General features: G+C 33.4%; 1 protein-coding gene across 1 annotated transcript; it reads right to left on the bottom strand.

The window, feature by feature from the left end:
- Positions 1-11,872: 11,872 nt before the first annotated feature.
- Positions 11,873-13,152, bottom strand: LOC136207297 (protein ALP1-like). The gene is made up of 2 exons (XM_065998581.1): positions 12,555-13,152; positions 11,873-12,468 (listed from the first exon to the last, which is right to left on the bottom strand). The coding sequence occupies exons 1-2, from the start codon at positions 13,024-13,026 to the stop codon at positions 11,873-11,875; spliced, it is 1,068 nt and encodes a 355-aa protein (XP_065854653.1). The 5' UTR covers positions 13,027-13,152.
- Between the last annotated feature and the right edge of the window lie 9,804 nt (positions 13,153-22,956).

The raw sequence follows: 22,956 nt of genomic DNA, 5'->3' as shown, positions 1-22,956 counted from the left end.
GCAATTGGTGTCGAATAATAAATAAAATATCCGTGTTTAATAATAATGTCTGAAATTGATCCAACTTGGCAATGTTAGATGTAAATGTTATGGGTAAAATTGTACAATTTTAGACGTTAAGAGTAACATTGCTCCTAGTTGTAAATGTTACAGACATTTGTTCACTGTTTCCCTTTTATAATTTCTTTATTGATTAATTTAAAACATGTCCATTTTAGACATTTTAAATCCGAACAACAACAGTTCAATATAATTTTACCAAAAACTAATAATTAAACAGTTAATAACAAACAACTAACAACAATCGCAATAATTATTAGCTAACAGCTGAACCAAACAGACCCTAAGGTCCTAATTGGTTCAGCTGTTAGCTAATAGATGTTGCGGTTGTTGTTAGCTGTTTGCAGTAAGCTGTTAGCTGTTTGTTATTAGTTGTTTAATTACTAGTGTTTGATACTTAATACACAAATAACCCCTTGAACTTGTCCAAATATTGCAACTGCCCCCTCCAACTTTCAATTGTAACAACTTACCCCTCGAACTTGTTTAATTATAACAATTTACCCCTTAAACTTGTCCAATTGTAAAATATAACTCCAAATTGTTGACATGGACTACAATTGAAGAGACACGTGAAATGCAAAATCTGCAACGCTCGTGGAGTGTGATAATCAGATCTTTGACGTGATACGAATCCGGGGAAACGCTTTTACTGTTGCTTCAAGTACGGGATAAAAAATTCTCAATTTGGGGTTATGTTTTACAATTGAACAAGTTTAAGGGGTAAGTTGTTATAATTGAAAGTTGAAGGGGGCAGTTGCAACATTTGGACAAGTTTAGGGGGTTATTTGTGTATTAGGCCATAAAATTATATTGAATTGTTGATGTTCGGATTTAAAATGTCTAAAATAGACATGTTTTAAATTAATAAATAATAAAATTATAAAAGGAAAAATGTCCATAAAGTAGGAATAATTTTACTCTTAACGTCTAAAATAGTGCAATTTTACCCGTAACGCTAGTACCTAAGATCAATTTTATCCTAACATTAACAAGTTGGGTAGATTTCAGATATTATTAAAAAACATAGATATTTTATTTCTTATTCTACACCAATTGCATATATAGTAGTTCTAAAAAGAGATTTCATATTTTTTTGTGATTTAATAATAAAATTATAAATTAATATTTATAAATCCGGCGAAATATTTGAATTTTTTTTTGTCCAACTCGTATAAAAAACAATATATTTTTTATTTTCTTAAAAAAAATTCATGTCTAATCATATGTTTGTGATCTGTTACTAACGATGATAAAATGGTGCACGTTGATTAATTATTTCTCTAATTGACCCGACTTGTCAATGTTAAGGTAAAATTGCTTTCGGTTGTCAAAATTAGGGGTATAATTGCATCATTTTAGATGCTAAGGGTAAAATTGCTCCTAGCTATAAATGTTAGGGAGATTTTTGCACCTTATTATATTATAAAATAAAAAAATGTTACATAAATTAATAAAAATAATCTATATAAAAAATAAAAAATTTATTGAACGCAACAAAACCTTATTCTTCTGTAATTATGTTGTAGAAATATAAATTATGTTGTAGAAATATAAATAATGTTAAAGAATAAACATATTTTATGGAAATAAAAAGGATAATTTTATCAATAACAAATATGAGCTTTTCGTGAAACGCTCCAAAACGATACAACTTTCAAAAAAATTGTTAAACGTTGCGGTTATATAAACTTAACCAAACGCTATATTTCTTACGGTTTGGAGTGAAACGTTAAACGCTCATCCGAAAAACTGAAATAAAGATCACAAGAATAGAGAAAAAAAAAATAAAATAAAAGGAAGTAAAGAAAACGATGTATATATGTACGGTCGTAGTTGAGAAATAGTGGTTGCCATGTTTCAAAAGGGATCTTTGAGAAGTGGTTGAAGTGAAATTTGAAACAAACACGTACAAATAAAAATGGCAGAGCATATCCTATAAATATAAATAATTTAGATTTAGATTTAAATCACGTTATTATATATTCGGATCCCATCATATATATAATCCAGCTGGCTCAAATCCAACATTGATATATTTTATTCATTACACTTTGGACTTTCTCAATTATTATTATTTTTTTCATTTATTTGCAACACTCCAATTCATATTTTTTTTAATAAATATATTACCTTATCTTTTCAAAAATAAATACTCCCATTTCCTAATTTTGTAATACAAAAATTGTTTATAAATTATAAATTTAATTTATGGAGCTCCTTAACTTGACCTAAAACTAAAGGGTTGATTGGTTTCCTATTAAGTTTAAAATAATATGATTACCTTTCTAAATCCACATGGAAAAACAAAATTTCTTTTTTAAAAAAATATATCACTTTAATCAAATTTAAAAGGCCAATAAATCACTACAACTAATGAATATAGAAGCATTTTCATAAAAAAAAAAAGTTACAGAGTTAATATATCATTTAAAACAAATTAAGCGGATGTTTGGTTTCTGTTTTTGTGCTCCTATTTGTTTTTTCATTTGAAAATTGAGAGTTTTAAGTGTTCGGTTATATATTTTCTATTTGCCTTCTATAACTGAAAAGTAACTTTTTTTTATAAAAACGAGAAATCTCTGCTTTTTGGAACAACAACCTTTTCAAACAGCAAATAATAAACTGTAATAGGAAACATCAAACAGTAAGTAAAACAAATGGACCCTAAGCTGACCAATGAGTCATTTTAAGCAAGTTCACGTGATTAACAAGAGATTCTATAAGTTCACCGGGCCAATTGGCTTCTAAGTCAAGTTCAAGGGGCTACTTATGTATTAATCTCATATAAATGTTATAGAGTTTTTCTACTTTTTTCGAGCTCATTGAAAAATCACGAAGTCAATTTTGAAGAAAAAAAATCTGAAATCAATTTTAAGTGAAGCATATTTTCCGTCTTTATACTAAAAAATAGTTCAAACACTATCTATTATTACTTTATCACAATCTATAAAATAAAAAATACAGATTAAAATTCCCCTGACCACCCGATACTTATATATTATAATTTTTTTAATTACTTAATTTTGTAATATTTTTTTCTAAAATATAAGTTGGTTCAAATACCCTGAATTTCAATTATTTATCCAATGATACAAAATAAAAGTGAATTATTGAAGTCCTAGTATGGCATGTACTTTTTGTTGTTAGAAATTGGAATTTAAATTTGAGTCATATTTAGGATAACTTATCTATCATAGGCAACATGACCTATCAATAACATGATGTGTAAGAGATAAGCACAATAAATATGTCTGTCTCTCTATATTGGTGTTTTTTTTTTTTTTTTTTTCTCGTGTGTTAATAATTGGGTCCCTACATGACATGACCATTCTTTTTCATGAAATTACCACTTCTTAAATACTTATCTATATATGCTACTAAATGACAAATTTTAATGTAGTCTATATTCATGTTCCTAGAATTTGCATGTGAAAGAAAATGGAATAATTATTATTTTTTACAAAATTTTGAATCCTCTATTTTTAAAACTCTCATATTAAAAATGAAAAGAGAAATAAGAGAAGAAAATGGAATACCCTTCATATGAATATGAAAAAATATTTAATGATTTTTTCCAATTTTTATTAATAAAAATTTATGATTTTTCAATTTATATACTATTAAATAGTTTTATATTATCTCCATTTAAATTATATTTTATACTGTTTAAAATTAGTATTTTTATAAAATATTGTAATTATATAAAAAATTATTTTTGTAACGGTTAAAAACATAATTAGGTGTATATATAAAATAAATAATGCATTAACTAAATTTAATGGTGTAATTGTATTTAATTGTTGCAAATTTTTATTATTTTATTACTTAGAAGATGTGGATATCATGATCTTACTAAACTTATAATATCCCAATATTATCCATGCAAATTATTACGTGGTTTTTATCTTTTTAATGATAGATCATTTCCGTTCCAATGCTAATTCTTTTAGTGATATTGTTATTCGTAGTTATTTAAATAATGTTTTTTGGTATTGATAATGTTTCTATTTTTTAATAATAGTCGGTTTTTCTTAAAAAATAAAAATAAATATGTGTCAAGATTCATACTAAAAAACATGGAGTATGAATAAAACAGAAAAAATATTTCATCTGTTATTATTGGATATTGATAAAAAGAAATAACATTTAAAAATAAGTCATGTGATTTATTCAATTTTTAAAAATAGTCATCGTGATTTAAAAATTTATAAACACAGATTTGTATTTTATGCAATTTACACATTCAGTTATCACATTATTGTTGTGACTATTAACCCTAAAGGGAATAACGTTTTAACTGCAAATTTCACAAAACACTTTTAAATAATTTATAATTTAACTAAATCACATAATTTATTTTTATTTTCTCTAAAAACAATGTCTATAAAAAATAAAAACAACAAAAAGACGCTGATATCGTTTATTATTCTTATTTGGTTAATTAAGCTTTTATTTTTAATTTTTTATTGGCCGGATCTTTACACCCGATCCACGGTAGAACTTATAGAATGGAACGGTGATCCTCCTCATATTGTTCACATACTTTGAAAATCATATGAAATCCATCTTAAAAAAAAAAAAAAGAACTTTTAGTCTAAAAACAATGCACAAAATTGAATGATCCGTGAGAATCCATCTAACTAGAAGAAGTAGATATTGATCACGGGTCTTCCACTTATTTCATTGCCACCTACAACACAAGATTCTATCAATTTCACCACCCATTTTACCCTTTTCAACCAAACAATCATAAGCTTTTATTGAAAATCAATTTTAGATTTTTTTTTATCACGTGTTTATTTGTTTTATTTTAATAGGATTTATCGTTTTCAATTCTTTCTTTCCATTTAGATAATTAAATCTGAAATTTATGTATTTATTTTTTTGTGAAAATAAATTTGAGGATGGGTATTTTATTTATATAAATAGTAATCTCTATTTTCGGTTAATTAAAATTATTTACGAAATGTATTTTTTTTATATCTATATATTATAAAACAATAACGATGGAATTGGAACGTCGAGTTTCACTTTTTACTAATTAAAAATATAATATATTTGTAACATTCATCTCCAAATTTTTTATAATTTTTTTTCTCCTTTTGAGAGCTGCCCCTTATGAGGGATATTTAGGATTCGACTGAATTTTTTTTGCGTCTTTCTCCATGGAAGACCGTTTAGAATCTCTGAATATAGTTGACGATGGTTTCGAATTTTCGACCTAGCAGCGACTCCGCCGTCGGACAATTTCGAATTATGTCTCGTTGGAACGTTGGTCAATAACCGATCGTACAACTCCAGGATCCTGAAACACCACATTGATAGCCTCTGACAACTAGACTATAGACTCACTATCAAAAGAATTGAGAGGTAATTTGATCCTATTTCGTTTCTACCTTGGGCAATCCTTCACGATCTCAATTTCACACAACATGTTACACCATTCCACATACAAACTGATACAGATCGGTTTCGTCTGAAAGTTTTAATCGTAAACTTAACAAGCTTCTTGAAGAAGATTTAATATTGATTGATAAAAAGTTGAAGATTACAATAGAAAGAGATGTATTTATATCATCTCAAAACCCTAATTGCCAAATTACATAAAAGGGCAAATTACATAACTAATTAAAACATAAAGATAAGGGTAAATTGGGTTAATGGTAAAGGGGTGGCATGATTATAAATAGGGAGTGACATGGGTTATAAATAAGGAGTGACAGGGTTGTAATTAAGAAGGAAGCTGGAGTAAGGAGCAAGTTCTTTAAAATGAAGGCATGCGGAGCGTGCCTAATTCCAAGCCCCGCGTGGATTGGTCTCTGAACTTTCTCCGGATCATTTCTTCTTTCACGCGGAGCGTGTTTTCCCTCTACGCGGAGCGTGCCTAATCCAAGCCCCGCGTAGATGACCTCTTGGACTTTTCTCCGGATCAAACCTTCAAGCACGTGGAGCGTGTTATAAACCACACGGAGCGTGCCCGAGCTGTTGTGTGGCACTGTATTGGCCTCCTTACTCGCTTGTTGCTCGTGTTTGGTTCTTCCTCCGACTTTCCTCGTCCGGATCCGATCCTCCAAGGAAGATGCTCCGCATCACAAACTTTGATCCGCGTCTTAATTTTGGTGAGGTATTCATTCCAAACAATCCTGCTTCTGGTAATGTTGTTTTTTATTCTGATATTATTCATCAAAAGCCTTTCCCTGCCCTTGTTCCCACCAATATTATTGTCAATATAAAATTAACATCCAAAATTACCATTCATGGAAAATGAACATCACCACAACTTTACAAACTCATCGTTTGTATGATCATGTGTTAAGCTCAAGTCCTGCTCCTCCAAAATATTTACATTGTCAGAATGATCATTTGGATTTTATTCTTAACTCATCTTTTACAGCTTGGGACACAACTAAGGATACTGCTCAGAATACATCAAAAGTTGTTACACCCAATCCTAAACGACCTCAATCGGCATCGGACGTGAAAATAGAAAGATCACAATCAACATTTAATAGTCTCCAAATTATCCAAATATCATATATATCATACTTTTCAAGAATTCCTCTTAGATATATTATAAATAAATCCATATTTCTACTACATTCAAATCCCAAATTATTACCCAGTACAATCAAATCTCCAAATGAAAGGCAAATGTCCCAACTAAAGACAAAACCGATGACTTGATACTCCAACCTTGTCTATCAACCAGTAACTTCTCTTATACCTTGCTCTTTCTCGCCTAAAATATTAAAACATTTTAAAACGTGAGACAAAAATCTCAGTAAGTAATTATCAACTACATAAAGTAATTATACTCAAAATAACTATATATATATATTAAATTCTCAAAATGCATCACATAAAATTCATATTCTTAAGAATGATCCTTTTATGGATTAAACTATAATAAAATACTCAAAATGGTACCTTTAACCAAATATGCAATTTAAAATATCAAGCTTGCTATCATTTCTCAAAATACCACACATAGTCAAAACGTAAATCACAATATTAAAACACTTAATGTAAAACTCATATCCAAAATAGTTATATATATTTTATTCGTTTAAAATCTCAACTATACAAAATAAATAGGTTCGTAATTAACCATTTATGCAAATCAACCGTAAATCCATAAATACTTCATAAATCGTATTTCAATAAATACTTCATAAACTGTATATCGATAAATACTTTATACACTGTATCTTAATAAATACCTCACAAATAGTATGTCAATAATTACTTCACAAATCGTATATCAATAAATATTTCGCAAATCGTATCCATCCGAGAGATAATCCCCGTATGTATTAATCCCCACAATATAATAGAATCGAGATATCTCATAATTTGCCTAACCCGCGTGGTCTTACTCAACACTTCTTTGCCATACCCGATAGGTCTTTCAACTGTGTACACATGCCGTATTTCTCACTAAATACAGACTTTAATAAAAAAAACACATATCCAGATTACTCTTGATGGATACTAAAAATATTATATCATAAAATTATAACATGCTCAAATCTCTTTTCACAATCAAATTTCATAATTATTTCATAACCTTAAACCATATACCATTTGGCTTCCGTAAAAGAACCACAACTATTCAAATATTCTCTAAAAATTGCTCAAAACACAAAATCATTTAAAATCAAATAATCCTTTAATATAACTAAAATCAGAAATAGGCAAGAATGACATCTTCATCAGTCAGACTAAGGAGATATTGAAGAAGTATGAAATGGACAACTGTAAGTCAATATCTACCCCAATAGGCACTGATACTGTCCTCTCTGTTGACGAAAATGGTAAGTCAGTAGATAGCAAATTATACCGAGGTATGATTGGCTCTCTACTCTATCTAACGGCAAGTAGGCCAGACATTCAGTTCTCAGTATGTTACTGTGCAAGATATCAAGCTAACCCTAAGGAATCTCACTATATAGCTGTTAAGAGAATCCTTAGATATCTGTTAGGCTCAGTAAATGCAGGTCTATGGTATCCCAACACTGATGATTTCACACTCCTTGGATATACTGACGCTGGCTATGGACGAGACAAGCTTGAACGAAAGAGCACCTCAGGAGGATGTCATTTTCTGGGGAGCAGTCTTGTGTCTTGGTTCAGCAAGAAGCAGTCGTTAGTAGCCTTGTCAACCATTGAAGCTGAGTACATTGCTGCTGGAAGCTGTGTTGCCCAAGTCCTTTGGATCAAACAACAGCTGGATGATTATGGAGTAAAAACGCAAATGATTGAAGTCAAATGTGACAACAAGAGTGCAATTGACCTATCAAAGAATTCAATCCAGCACAGCAGGATGAAGCATGTCAGTATAAGGCATCACTTCATCAGAGTTCATGTAATCAAAGGTGAGATCAAGATGACCTATGTCCCAACAGATGAGCAACTTGCTGATATCTTCATGAAGCCACTGGCTCGTGAGCAGTTCAGTATATTGAGAGAAGCCATTGGTATGTTCAATCCTCTTCAATAAATTCTAAGTATAAAACTGTGCTGAGCGATCTTACATACTGAGTATTCTTGCATGCTGAGTGATAAAACTGTCTTGCATACTGAGTAACTATTACTGAGTAAAACAATTTGCATAATTAGGATTTGCACGCGTATTTAAGTAGTGACTAGGATGACGTAAGCGCCATCATTAGGCAACCACGCGTCGTAATCTGTCATTAATGTCAGACTTAAATGACACTTAGTGGTTCAAATTCCCACCGTTTCATTGACATATCAAATCACTCCTCTTCGGCTATAAATAGTGAAAGTTTTTCACTGTTTACCTTCTACGCTTGATAATTCGCACTAATCACTCCTCTCTCAAACTTCTCCTCTTTTCTGTGATTTCTCAAAACCCAAGAACACCATGTCTGGAGATGAACAAAACTCTTCTAAACAAACTGAGTCTTATGAAGATAAGAACTCAGATATCAACCCCTCTTCACCTGAGGGAAGCCAACAGGAGGAGTATAATGACACTTCTTTTGAAACTCGGCAGCCTATTCATGGTCAGCACAACCAGATCATGATTGAGGTCAGCATATTAGGACAAAATCCTCACGCTGAGTCTTCTACGCCCAGAAAGAAGAAGAACAACAACAAAGAACCTAAGGAAAGAACCTTTACCACAGACTATAAATATATTGAGAACCTTAAGATTAATATCTCGAGGTGGTTCTCAAAGGACTTCATTGAGGCAGAATAACCCTTTTGTCATTTTCTTGCTGACAATGGATGGGTAAAACTGTTCTCATTACCTGGACTCACCTATCTGAGGGTCGTCACTGAGTTTTACCAAACATCGCAAATGTGGCAAACCCGAAGGCTCCCCTCACTCTAAATCTGAGTGCGACTTTGCATCCCCTGAAAGTAAGATCAATGCCAACATTCGATCGAGGAATGTCCATTCGTTTTTTGGGATCAGTCCCCGTGGCGACCAAAATTTAACCGAGGCAACTGTAATTTAACTGAGGTAACTATTTCAATTCGAGTTCGAATCCATCAAAATTCAGACTAAATCCAACCTAAATCCAACACCCCCATTAAATAACAGTAAAACCAATAAAATATCAAGCACATGTGCGGTTTTGAAACATGGACTGGACTTCTATTTAACTCATCTTTCTTTGAGGGAGAGACCCACATCTAAAGAGGAGATTGAGTTCTATAGGAGGAGACTACCTTTCTCTAGTCAAGTACAAGTTTCTGTGGTCAGAGATAAAATCCAAGGTAAGCTTTTTGTTTCATATTCATCTATTAACTGTATTATTTACTTTCTTCATAGCTGCCTCAATCAAATGTTATTCCCTTGTTAAATAGCATGTAATCTCTATTTAAATAGTAGGTACAAAATATCTTGAGAAAGAAAAACACTAATCCATTTTTTTCTTTTAAAAAAAGGATCAGCATCTCACTAGCAAAAATAGTTTTCTTATATATATATATATATATGTGTGTGTGTGTGTGTGTGTGTGTGTGTGTGTGTATGTATATATATATCAAAAAAACAAGTCACCATCTCACAACCCTCCCCTTTCTTGTACGTTATTTTAAAGGGGTTCCAAGTGACAGAAAAACCCCAAAAGTAACAAAAGAAATAAACTCTATTTTAGGTGACCTACGTTTGAGTTCAAAGAAGTCAGAAACCGTAAATAAAATCTCCAAAAAATAAAGAGGGCTGAAATATCTTTTGAATCATCGTGCATGTGCGGATCGAGACCCTTATGCGCAATAGGCAGCCGAGAGGTGTAAATCGGAGCAGAACCGTGTGACAAAATTTGAAATCCCTCAAATATTAAAGGAAATCAAGCCGGACGGAACTGTCAAAACGCAATGCAAAGATGATTTGGTTTACCATTGACCATGGGATGAAGAAGGAAGATTTTTTTTGAAATAGAAAAATAGGGAGATGACGATGTGTTCGGCCAAAGTAAGAAATGAAATGGGGGCTGGCTGGTTGAGTAAATGAACAATCTGATTTCCTTTACTCTTTTGCTTACCTTGGACCAACATGATTATTAGTAAAATATGGAGGTAATAAAGCCATTTTTCTTTCACACAAATAGCCAAATTATATTTCCAATCCCTAAGTTTGGTGATATAATGTAATTGTAATTTTGTACATTATGATATTCATGTATTTGACCTAAACATCACAAATGTGGCAAACCCGAAGGCTCCCCTCACTCTAAATCTGAGTGCGACTTTGCATCCCAGAAAGTAAGATCAATGCCCACATTCGATCGAGGAATGTCCATTCGTTTTTTGGAATCACTCCCCGTGGCGACCAAAATTTAACCGAGGCAACTGGAATTTAACTGAGGTAACTATTTCAATTCGGGTCCGAACCCATCAAAATTCGGACTAAATCCAGCCCAAATCCAACACCCCCATTAAATAACAGTAAAACCAATAAAATATGAAGCACATGGACGGTTTTGAAACATGGACTGGACTTCTATTTAACTCATATTATGCAATATGATGCATGCATACATTATATCCATAATACCCAATTAATTCTCCAATCAATAAATAACTATAATATAACCTAATATTAGGATATAATAACTAAAATTAAGGACATAGATGTGACAAAAGTACTCTTATGCGCTATCTGCCACAACCCTCTGAAATGCTAAAGTTATGCAACTCATTCTTACAGAGATGAATAAAAATGGATCTCTCTCTACTAAACGCACCATCATGTTCAATGACATTAATGCTGGATTGATCTAGAGTTCTGGATATCTTCATTAGTGTACCTCTCAGTTTAACTCTCGAACTTCATCTTCCATAACTTCCTCTCAGCCCCTTGCTACTGACAAAAAGTAGGAGAAAGATAAAGAGAAGGAAAAACAGCCAAAATAAGCTCAAAGCAAGAACCAGAACCCTGAACCTAAGAAATAATCTAAGAGCATCTCCAATGGTTAAACCATACAACCACTCAATAGATATGCCACATCATTTTTGTAAGCCCCACTTAATAAACTTTATTCTATCATACTATCTTTCTCCAATAGTTAAACTCTAGAACCACTCAATCATATGGACCCACTATTAAATAACATTTTTTTATTATTTTCCATACTACTAAACTAAATAATTAATTTTCTCACAAAATCATATATATTTTCTAACAAAATAATTTTTTATATAAATTAACAATAATTTTAATTTATAGATCGGAAATAAACGACACAACAATGGAACGATAATTTAAATAATTAATAACAATAATTCAACTCTTACACATTAAATACTACAAAATTAAAAATATTTTTTTATACTAATTTTCTCTTTGAGAATCTCCAAAATGTTGCCAAATATGCTCCACCAAGTCATTTCGAAGGTCATTATGTATTTCCCGGTCACGTAATGCCGCATTTCTTTGAAGATATTGTTGAAAATTTTGAATTGAACCTTGATTTACCGTGATAGGAGGTTCTCCTTCGTCATCATCCCAATTATTTAAACCTTCTCCTTCATCTTCAACGATCATATTATGCAATATGATGCATGCATACATTATATCACTCAACTTGTCTCGATGCCAAAAACGTGCAGGCCCCCGAACAATTGCCCATCGAGATTGTAACACACCAAATGCTCGTTCGACATCTTTTCTTGCAGCCTCTTGCATTTGTTTGAACTTGATCCTTTTTGCATCTTCCGGAAATGAAAAACTTTTAACAAATGTTGCCAACTCCGGATATATCCCATCAGCTAAATAATATCCTTTCGTATAATTATTGTTATTCACCATGAATTGAACGTTAGGACCAACTCCATTCAAAACATCATTAAATAATGGAGATTGATTAAGTACGTTGATATCATTGTTTGATCCCGCAACTCCAAAAAAAGCATGCCAAAAGCAAGTCGCTATGCCTTCATCTTCGGGAGATAGATCAGATGCGGAAAACCTTCTAGAACGAGATTCTATCTCAGAGGGCCCTCGCTACCATCACATCTTGGTCTTGGGATCCATAAATCTGTTGAAGCAACTGCTTCTAGCATTATTGTTGGAGCCCCTTGATCACCTCTAGTAAACTGACCTTTCCATGCGACTGGACAATTTTTCCATTTCCAATGCATACAATCAATACTACCAAGCATACCGGGAAAACCATGACGCTCTGAATGCAATTGAAGTAGTCGTTGAATATCTTCACTATTAGGCCTTCGAAGATATTTTGGTGCAAATATCTCAATAACGCATCGACAAAATTTTTCCAAACACTCAATAGCTGTACTCTCACCGATTATTATGTACTCATTATATTGATCAGCTGCTGCACCATATGCTAATTGTCGGATAGCTGCAGTACATTTTTGAATGGGAGAAAGGCCCCTTTTACCAGTTGCATCGCATCGAATTTGAAAATATTCTGAATGATTTCGTAGAGCTTCCACAATCCGCATGAATAATTGTTTTCTCATCCTAAATCTTCGGCGAAAAATATTTGCAGGATATACCGGTGCATCAGAAAAATAGTCATTGAAAAGACGATCATGACCTGTTTCACGCTCTCGGTTGAGATGCCTTCGTTTGTTCCTTTGACGGGTTGATGCTTCATTCATTCTTGCCCACTCTGCCATTATCAGTAACTCGTCCTCGTTGTCTGAATCGTCTAAATATTCATTTAACAAAAATTCTTCGATTTTTTCAAACTCAATTGGATCCATTTAAGTGTATGAATGTAGAATATAGAAATGATAATAGTAATGGTGGTAGTAAAAGAACACTCAATGATGTTTATATAAGCCATGTTGTAACGGCTAGTTTTCTAACGGCTAGTTTTTTAACGGCTAGTTTTTTGAGAAGTGATAGTATTTAATTAAAGCATTCAATTGTTAGTAATTAATTAGGGTAGTTTGATTTAATTGTTTCAATTCAATTATTGGTACTTAAAATGAGATTTTACATATTTTTAAAAATATTTATAAAAAATAAAGTATAATTTAAAAAAAAATAAAAAAAAGAATGGGCATTACCGTTGGAGAGGGTTGGAAAACCCTCTCCAACGGTAATAATAACAAAAAGATTAAAAAAAATTAAAAAAAATGAAAAAATAATAATTGAGGGCTCAACTTTTGCTGCCATTTGGCAGCAAAAGTGAGCCCATCAACCGGTTGATATATATCAACCGGTTGATGTATATGAGTTTCTATCATACTCTCCCCAATGGGAGAGTATGATAGAATGGGGTATATTGAGTGGTTCAATATACCCCATTGTGGATGCTCTAATCAGGTTCTAGGTCTTTGGAACTAGGCGTATAAGTTGTTCAATTTTATCTTCTATGATGTAAAAGCTTCTGAATGCAATTACCTTAATACACTGTTTCTGATTCTGAATTTTTTAATGACTTACTCTTATGTTTAAAATGTTATATCTTTTGAAATATCTTATGCCATGCTGCCAAGTTATGATAAATGATTAAGAACCATTTCAGAAAAATCTTAAAACTCCAACTTACATCAAGCTCTGATAATTAATTTCATCTTTGATACGTTTAATGTCCGATGTAATTATGCCTTTAATACTAATTCAGTTTTTTTAGCTCTGAACCAAATTTTGCAATTGAATTATTTAACCCTTCTAAGTGTTTTCAATCTTAGCAAAATTCAGTAGCTCAACCCTTATGGGTGAGTATCTAGAAACTGAGGGGAGATTGTTGAAACACAATTGCCATGAAGTTTTTGATTATGGGGGAGTAAGTAAAATTCAGTCCTTCTCTGAATTTTTTTGTCACCATCAAAATGAGGAAGATTGTTGAAACACAATTACCATGAAGTTTTTGATTATGACAAAAATCACAATTAACGAATAAGATCCCCAAGGTATTAAAATTCAAATCAAGACTTTCCATTTCTAGCAAAATATCAGAAGACAAAAGACCTTGATAGTCACCCATCTCTCTCCATCACCCAAATAAGGAAAGATACAGACTGCAAGACTGTGGAGTCGGAATCAGAAGACGATCATTGGATACACTTCTCAATGATCAACAGAAGTTTGAATTCGAAAATGGCAACTTCTCTTAAATGGAAAAATTGGCACAGAGGCCAGAAGCAAGACAGAAGAACAGAAGCCATTTATTTCCAACAACTCTCTTCAATTCAAACAAACACTTTGAAAAGCTTCATATATAAAAGCCAGCTATAAGCTTCATTTTTCACACTTGATCTTCACGTGAAAAAAAAGCTAATCTACACAAGTGAAAAACAAGAGCATACTTCTATACACAATCATTTTCATATTCGTGTAATCAAAATAGAGAGATATTAGCTCATCTAAATTTCATATCAGAATCTTTTCTATTGTAAAATCAGAAGCTGTGTTATTGCTTCAGTTATAGGCAAGTAACAAGAGACTGATAGTTGAGTGTTGTAGTAAAGGACGATACTTTGCTTAAGCTATGTCTATTGTGTAAATGGTTTGTGCTCTACATATGAAAGAGTTATTTAGTGGATTAAAGCTCAGAAGAAAAAATTCTAAGAACTAGACGTAAGCAGAAGGTCGAACCAGTATAAATCGCTCGAGTAATTTATTTCCCTTAATCTTCCTTTTATTACTTATGAATATTGCATGCTCTCAATACTTATCTCACATGGATTAATATGATAAAGATAATAAATTTCAGATATAGATGAAATAAAAAAACGCTTTTAGTAAGCAATAGATTAATATGATAAGACAATAAATTTCAGATATAGATGAAATCAATAACGCTTTTGGTAATTTATGGATTAATATGATTAAAATAAAAATGCACATAAACTCAATCAACAATGCGTTATTCATTTAATTTATACAAAATCTTACATTTTTAACATTTAAAAACAATTTTTTAATATATAATTTGACGTAAAATTTCAGATGAAATCAATAAGACTTTTGGTAAGTAATGGATTAGTATGATAAGTATAATATGTTTAAGATACGGATGACATCAATAAGGCTTTTGGTAAGTAATGCATTAATATGATAAAAATAAAAATGATTAAAAATGATTATCTGTTGTCGGCGGTAGATACCCTTACGAATAAAAAAATATAAAAATGAAGCGTTCGCCAACTTTGATAGATATATATAGCATTGCAAGCAAATAGAGCAGAGAGCTTACCCTTTCTTTCTATTAAAGTCGCGAACTAGCTTGTTGATTAAAAACCCCTTGAAGGTGTTCTAAGGCTATCAAAATGTTTTAAAAGTAATAACTCAAGTATATATTTTTGAAAAAAAAGCTTTATTTCAAAATTCAATTTATAATTCCCATTTTTCAAATAAACAAATAATACATTTATTAATTTTTGAAAAGACATGTAACCGTTGGCATCGAGTCCATCCTTGTTGCTGTTGTATGCATCGTCTTCCTCCCTCAATCATTTCTTGCCTTTAAAAGTAATCATCCTTTTCAATAAGGGACTATACTCCATTTACGAACAATTTCTTCATCAGGAAGTTGAAAAAAAAATCTCACAATGCCTATCAATGTGGTTTATTAATCCATATATAAAACAAAACGCTGGTAATTTTTCATACTTAAATATACATGTTATCCAATCTCCACCAGTCTTTCTGACTTTCTTATCTTTCTTCAACGAGTTTGCTGATGTCTAATTTCACCCGAATTCTCATATATGGACAAACCATTTGTTCTTAATGTCATGGGATATAAAAGTGCCAATAAAGTTTCCCAATTACATTAAACCTCTTATAGTAAGAAATCATCTTAGAATATAAACTCAGTTAATGCCGACTTCACATACGTATAAAATTCTACATCTTTAACATTTCAAAAACAATTTTTTTATATATAATTTGACTGTACCTTATTTGAAAATGTAAAATATAATTACCAATGAAATGCATAACGTAGTTTTTTTAATTTATTTAGATATTCAAATCTAAATTGATCTAACTAATATTTTTTTTTTTACGAAAATGCTTGTAATTTCATTATATGAAAAAATAAAAAGTACAACAAGCAAAATATAAGGAATAGAACATCACACGATTACAGTCTAAAGCAAATACAATATCCACGAAGGGATGAAAATGACTACAAAGAGAAAAAAGAATCCATAAAAGGCATAAAAAACACAAAACAACAATATATTTCTCGTAAATTCAAATCTGTAGAAAGACATTTGCAATCCAAACTTCATCCTTTAAACCATTCCGAACATTCAAATCTGAATCCTTTTAACCACGTAGATTTATTGATCTACGGACAAGATAAACCATTTCCGCTCTTGCTAAATCCGAAAAAAGCATAAACAAGAGAATGATAGAGAGCATATACAACCAGACGAATAAAGAGTTTTGATAAAATATATGAACACAGACTAAAAAATAATAAAAAGAAATACAGAAATCTAACCCGGTGCGAGGAGGAAGAAAAAAGATCCTTTGTTTGTTAAAATTAATAAACTTAATTTTATTATTAAAAAAAAAATCAATCACGTGAATGGTTTGAAAATGGGAACAAATCTTAGTCAAAGTTATCTTTTTCTTTTGGTAAACAATCAAAGTTATCTCAATAATGAATGAAGTATGGTAGCCAATGACTACACATTAATATGTGTTGTTCTTTTTTGTATGGATAAAAACTCTATATATTAGATATAGAGTTGTGTGGTTTATTTGAAGTGAGTGATATATATATATAAAGAAGAGAAGAGTGCAAAATAAATGTGTGAGGGTCTATATCGTGTGTAATCCGAAAATGTTGTAATGTTTTGATAAATATCAATTTGAGTTCCTTTCTATTATTAAATCTCCTCTTTATCTCCAACAAAGTGGTATCAGAGCCATATTACGAGAGTCAGTCTTCCGCCAAATAGACCCTATAAAAAATGTCAGACGGTCTCAAACTTCCTTATCAATACCCTCAGCTCACCAAAACCAATTATTCAAGTTGGTGTATTCGAATGAAAGCGTTACTCGAATGTCAAGATGTCTGGGATATTGTCGAAAAAGGCTACGTAGTCCCAGCCAACGAGGCAGCGTTGACACAGGCAGAAAAAGATACTCTGCAGAAAAATCGCAAAAGCGATCAAAAGGCGCTTACTCTCATCCATCAAGGTTTGGATGAATTAATGTTCGAGAAAGTAGCCGAAGCTACCACCGCCAAACAAGCGTGGGAAATCCTACGAGTTTCTCTTCAAGGGGAGGAGAAAGTTAAAAAAGTTCATTTGCAGATGCTGAGAGGAGATTTTGAGATGATGAGGATGAAAGAGATGGAGGCCATTAGTGATTACTCATCCCGAGTAAAATCTGTCGTAAATCAGATGCGACAGTATGGAGAAAAAATTGAAGAGTCCAGAATTATTGAAAAAATTCTACGATCACTACTACCAAAATTTGATTACGTAGTGGTGCCTATGGAGGAGTCTAGAGACATCAGTGAAATGTCAGTTGACGAAGTTGTAGGGTCGCTACAAGCATGAGAGGAGCGGTTTGAGAAACGAAGAGAAGATTCCGCAGAACAAGTCTTAGCAGCAAAGACTGTGTTTAAAAATGGCGAAAGTAGTCAGTCCGGCAGAGGACACGGAAGAAGTCGAGGAGGAAATGGTAGAGGACGGGGACATGGCAGAAATCAAGGCAGAAATGAAAACGGCAACAACAACAATGAGAGAAGCACTCAATTCACCAGAGGTAGAGGAAGAGGCCGAGGACGCGGTCAAGGAAGAGGAAACTGGAGGCCGAATGAAGGACGTGACAAGTCAAACATTCAATGTTACAATTGCTCTAAGTACGGTCACTACGCAGTGGAATGTTGGAGTCTGCCTAAGGAGGTAGAGGAGACTGCCAATAATATTCAAGATGAGGAAGTAACTGGCACAGTGTTACTTACCTACGAAGGTGAAGAAAATCGCGAAAATAATATATGGTATCTTGACAATGCGGCAAGTAACCATATGTGTGGTGACAAAAAGATGTTCGTGGAGCTCTATGAATCCGTTCGCGGTAATGTTGTATTTGGAGATTCCTCTAAGGTTCCTATTAGAGGCAAAGGAACCATTCTTATTCGGCTCAAAAATGGCGCTCACCAGTTTATTGATAATGTTTATTATGTTCCCAACATGAAAAGCAATATTTTAAGTTTGGGACAGTTACTGGAGAAAAATTATAAAGTTCACATGGTGGACCAAAAACTACTCCTGTTGAATGAGAAAAAGGAGTTGATTGCACGAGTACCCATGGCGAGAAACAGAATGTTCATAATTAACATTCAGACGGACGTGGCCAAATGTTTGAAAGCTTGTGTGCAAAGTCCCCCTGGCTTTGGCATCTACGGTACGGACATCTCAATTTTGGAGGACTGAAGCAGTTGGGACAGAAGCAGATGGTAAACGGATTGCCTCACATTGACCAGCCTCAACAAATGTGTCAAGGATGTCTTATTGGAAAACAATTCAGAACCAGTTTTCCAAAGGAGTCCATGTCAAGAGCAAAGGTGCCACTTAAGCTAGTTCACACAGACGTGTGTGGACCGATTACTCCACAGTCCCTGGGTAAAAATAAATATTTTCTACTTTTCATTGATGATTATAGTAGAAAAACTTGGGTGTATTTTTTGAAGGAAAAATCGGAAGTTTTTGAGACATTTAAAAAATTCAAAGTCCATGTGGAGAAAGAAAGTGGTCATTTTATTAAGGCACTCAGATCAGACAGAGGCGGTGAATACATGTCCATATCTTTCAAGCAATTTTGTGAACAACATGGAATCCGTCATTTCCTTTCAGTCCCCAGATCACCTCAGCAAAATGGCATAGTCGAAAGAAAGAATAGAACCATGCTCAACATGGTGAGGAGCATGTTAAAAAGCAAAAATTTATCGAAGGAGTTATGGGCCGAAGCAGTAGACTCTGCCGTCTACTTGTTGAACAGATCGCCAACTGTCAGTGTTTGGGATCAAACTCCACAAGAAGCATGGAGCGGAATAAAACCCAATATTTCTCATTTGCGTATTTTTGGCAGTGTTGCTCATGTCCATGTACCGGATGAAGAACGCAAGAAGCTAGATGATAAAAACAAGAAATATTTATTTGTGGGATATTCAGAACATTCCAAAGGGTACAAAATGTTCGATCCTCAAACTCAGAAAATCATCATCAGTAGAGATGTCACCATTGATGAAGAAGCGGTTTGGGACTGGACCGGTGAAAAAGAAAACAGCTACAGTTTTTATCCTTTCATGGATGAAGACAATGATCAAGAAGAACCAACCACAGTCGCAGCCACAACACCAGCAACCAGTTCGACATTAGCAAGCTCATCCAGTTCGAGTTTGTCCTCAAATAATGGAGACAGTTCAGATGAACATCCGCCCGGAAAGCCAAAAAAATTCATACCTATTAAAGATCTCTATGATGTAATAAGAAATCTCGATGATGAATTAACTCTTTATTGTCATTTTGTTAATGATGAACCAACAGATCCAGAAGAAGCAATGAAAGATGAAAAATGGAGACAAGCCATGGAAGAGGAAATTCATTCGATCGAGAAAAATAAAACATGGGAGCTGACATCACTTTCGGCCGGTCAAAAACCCATTGGAGTTAAATGGGTGTTCAAAGCAAAGAAAGATGCAAACAGTGAAATCATCCGACATAAAGCAAGATTGGTGGTAAAAGGGTTCAGTCAACGACCCGGAATTGACTACACTGAAGTTTTTGCTCCTGTTGCCAGAATGGAGAGTATCAGACTGGTAATTTCTGTAGCTGCTCAACATGGGTGGAGAATCCATCAAATGGACGTAAAATCCGCATTTCTCAACGGATATCTGGAAGAGGAAATTTATATCCAGCAACCACCTGGGTATGTTGTGAAAGGTCAAGAAAATAAAGTGCTAAAATTGAAAAGGGCACTTTATGGTCTTAAGCAAGCACCACGAGCCTGGAACAGTCGCATTAACAAATATTTTCAAGAAAATGGTTTTGTTAAATGCCCACATGAATATGCCCTGTATGCAAAGGTGAAAAATGGAGATATGTTACTTGTTTGTTTATATGTGGATGATCTCATTTTTACAGGGAACAATCTTAAGATGTTTGAAGAGTTCAAGAAGACAATGGCTCGTGAGTTCGAGATGGCTGACATTGGTCTAATGTCATATTATCTTGGCATTGAAGTGAAGCAGAATGACGATGGAATTTTTATTTCTCAAAGTGGTTTTGCAAAGGAGATCTTAAAAAAGTTCAAGATGGAAAATTGTAATTCCGTCAGCACGCCAGTCGAATGTGGAATCAAATTGACAAAAGATGCAGGTGGAGACAGAGTCAACCCGACATTATTCCGAAGCTTGGTCGGAAGTCTCAGATACTTGACATGTATGAGACCAGATATTCAATATGCAGTCGGCTTAGTAAGTCGATACATGGAAGCCCCAACAGTGTCACATTGGAATGCAATAAAAAGAATTCTCCGTTACGTGAAAGGTACAACTAATTTGGGATTACTTTATTCAAAAATTGACGATTTCAAATTAGTTGGGTACAGTGATAGTGATTGGGCCGGTGACAAGGATGACCGAAAAAGTACAACTAGTTTTGTATTTTTTCTGGGTGATACTGCATTTACATGGAGTTCGAAGAAGCAGACAATTGTGACGCTGTCAACCTGTGAAGCTGAATATGTTGCTGCAACCTCATGTGTGTGTCATGCAATTTGGCTCCGGAAATTGCTAAAAGAATTTCAGATGAGTCAAATTGGTCCAACGGAGATTTTTATCGATAACAAGTCTGCACTGGCATTAGCAAAAAATCCCGTGTTTCATGATCGAAGTAAACACATTGATACGAGGTATCATTTTATTCGGGAGTGTATTGAGCAAAAGGAGGTGAAATTGAAGTACGTGAAGACTCAAGATCAAATTGCAGATATTTTCACGAAGCCATTGAAGTACGATACGTTCAGCCATTTGAGAGCTCAACTGGGAGTCACGAAAAATTAAGTTTAAGAGAGCATGTTAAAATTAATAAACTTAATTTTATTATTAAAAAAAAAAATCAATCACGTGAATGGTAGCCAATAAATTACATACGTGGTGTACAACCTTTACCTGTTTTCACACTTTGGTGTACAACCAAAAATTCGTCACACTAAAGTGTACAACCTTCTGGTGACCTCACACTAAAGTATACAGCCGGTAAAAATGACTGGTCAACACAAGTCAACGTTGCCACGTCAGCATTTTTACCATTTTAAAAGAAAAAAATTCATACCCTAATATCGAATTTACTAAAATACCCTCATCCCTTCCAAAGTAAAAAACAAAAAAACAAAAAAACGTAAGGCCAAAGTTCCCGTTGCAAAGGTTAATGACTGAAGTCGTTGAAGCAAAGGCTGGAAAGGGTTCTGCGACATTATCAATGGCCTATGCGGGTGCCATTTTTGGTGATGCTTGCTGATCACTCCCATCGTTCTAAAACCCTCTCCTCATTTCTTTCTTCACATCGACATCACTCTTTCTCTGCACCACCCAAAATAAGGACTTCACTCTCCAGATCCATCAAATTCCTCTCTAATTCCACCTCTTCCTCCCACCTCCTCCGCCGTGGCTTCTCCTCTGAGTCTGTTCTTGACCATAAGGTCGCCGCTCTCTCCCTTTATTTTTCTTGCTCATATTTGCGCTGTTACTGATTCATTTCAGTCAACTATACAATATCTGCTTCATTTTCTGTATTTTAGCTTTTTTTTTTGTTTATGCACCAGGTGTTCGGTTAAACGCGATGCGAGTGTGCGAATTTTGTGCTTCAGTGTTTAGATAGTTTTTGCTCTTTTAAAGAGAAATGGAAAGAGAGAGATTGAAAGTTTGTAGGGAGAGAATAGTTAGAAAGAGAAATGGAAAGAGAGAGATGAGATAAAGTGGTCAAAATGAATATTAGGGGTGTGAAATTGGAAGGGACGAGGGTATTTTAGTAATTAAATATTAGGGGTGTAAATTTTTGACTTTTAAAATGGTAAAAAATGCTGACGTGGCAACGTTGACCGGTCATTTTTACCGGCTGTACACTTTAGTGTGAGGTCACCAGAAGATTGTACACTTTAGTGTGACAAATTTTTGGTTATACACCAAAGTGTGAAAACATGTAAAGGTTGTACACCATGTATATAATTTACCCATTTTTTCTGGGTGATACTGCATTTACATGGAGTTCGAAGAAGCAGACAATTGTGACGCTGTCAACCTGTGAAGCTGAATATGTTGCTGCAACCTCATGTGTGTGTCATGCAATTTGGCTCCGGAAATTGCTAAAAGAATTTCAGATGAGTCAAATTGATCCAACGGAGATTTTTATCGATAACAAGTCTGCACTGACATTAGCAAAAAATCCCGTGTTTCATGATCGAAGTAA

This window comes from Euphorbia lathyris, chromosome 9 (assembly GCF_963576675.1).
Source record: "Euphorbia lathyris chromosome 9, ddEupLath1.1, whole genome shotgun sequence".
In the NCBI taxonomy this organism is placed as follows: Eukaryota; Viridiplantae; Streptophyta; class Magnoliopsida; order Malpighiales; family Euphorbiaceae; genus Euphorbia; species Euphorbia lathyris.
The sequence above is the reverse complement of the archived record's forward strand: the minus strand, read 5'-3'. Positions and strand labels throughout refer to the sequence as shown.

Excerpts from the sequence above, each read along its gene's own strand:
- LOC136207297 (XM_065998581.1), bottom strand. The coding sequence starts at position 13,026 with ATGAGAAAACAATTATTCATGCGGATTGTGGAAGCTCTACGAAATCAT. Across the intron at positions 12,469-12,554 it reads ATGGATCCCAAGACCAAGAT|CGACTTGCTTTTGGCATGCT; the intron begins GTGATGGTAGCG and ends ATGAAGGCATAG.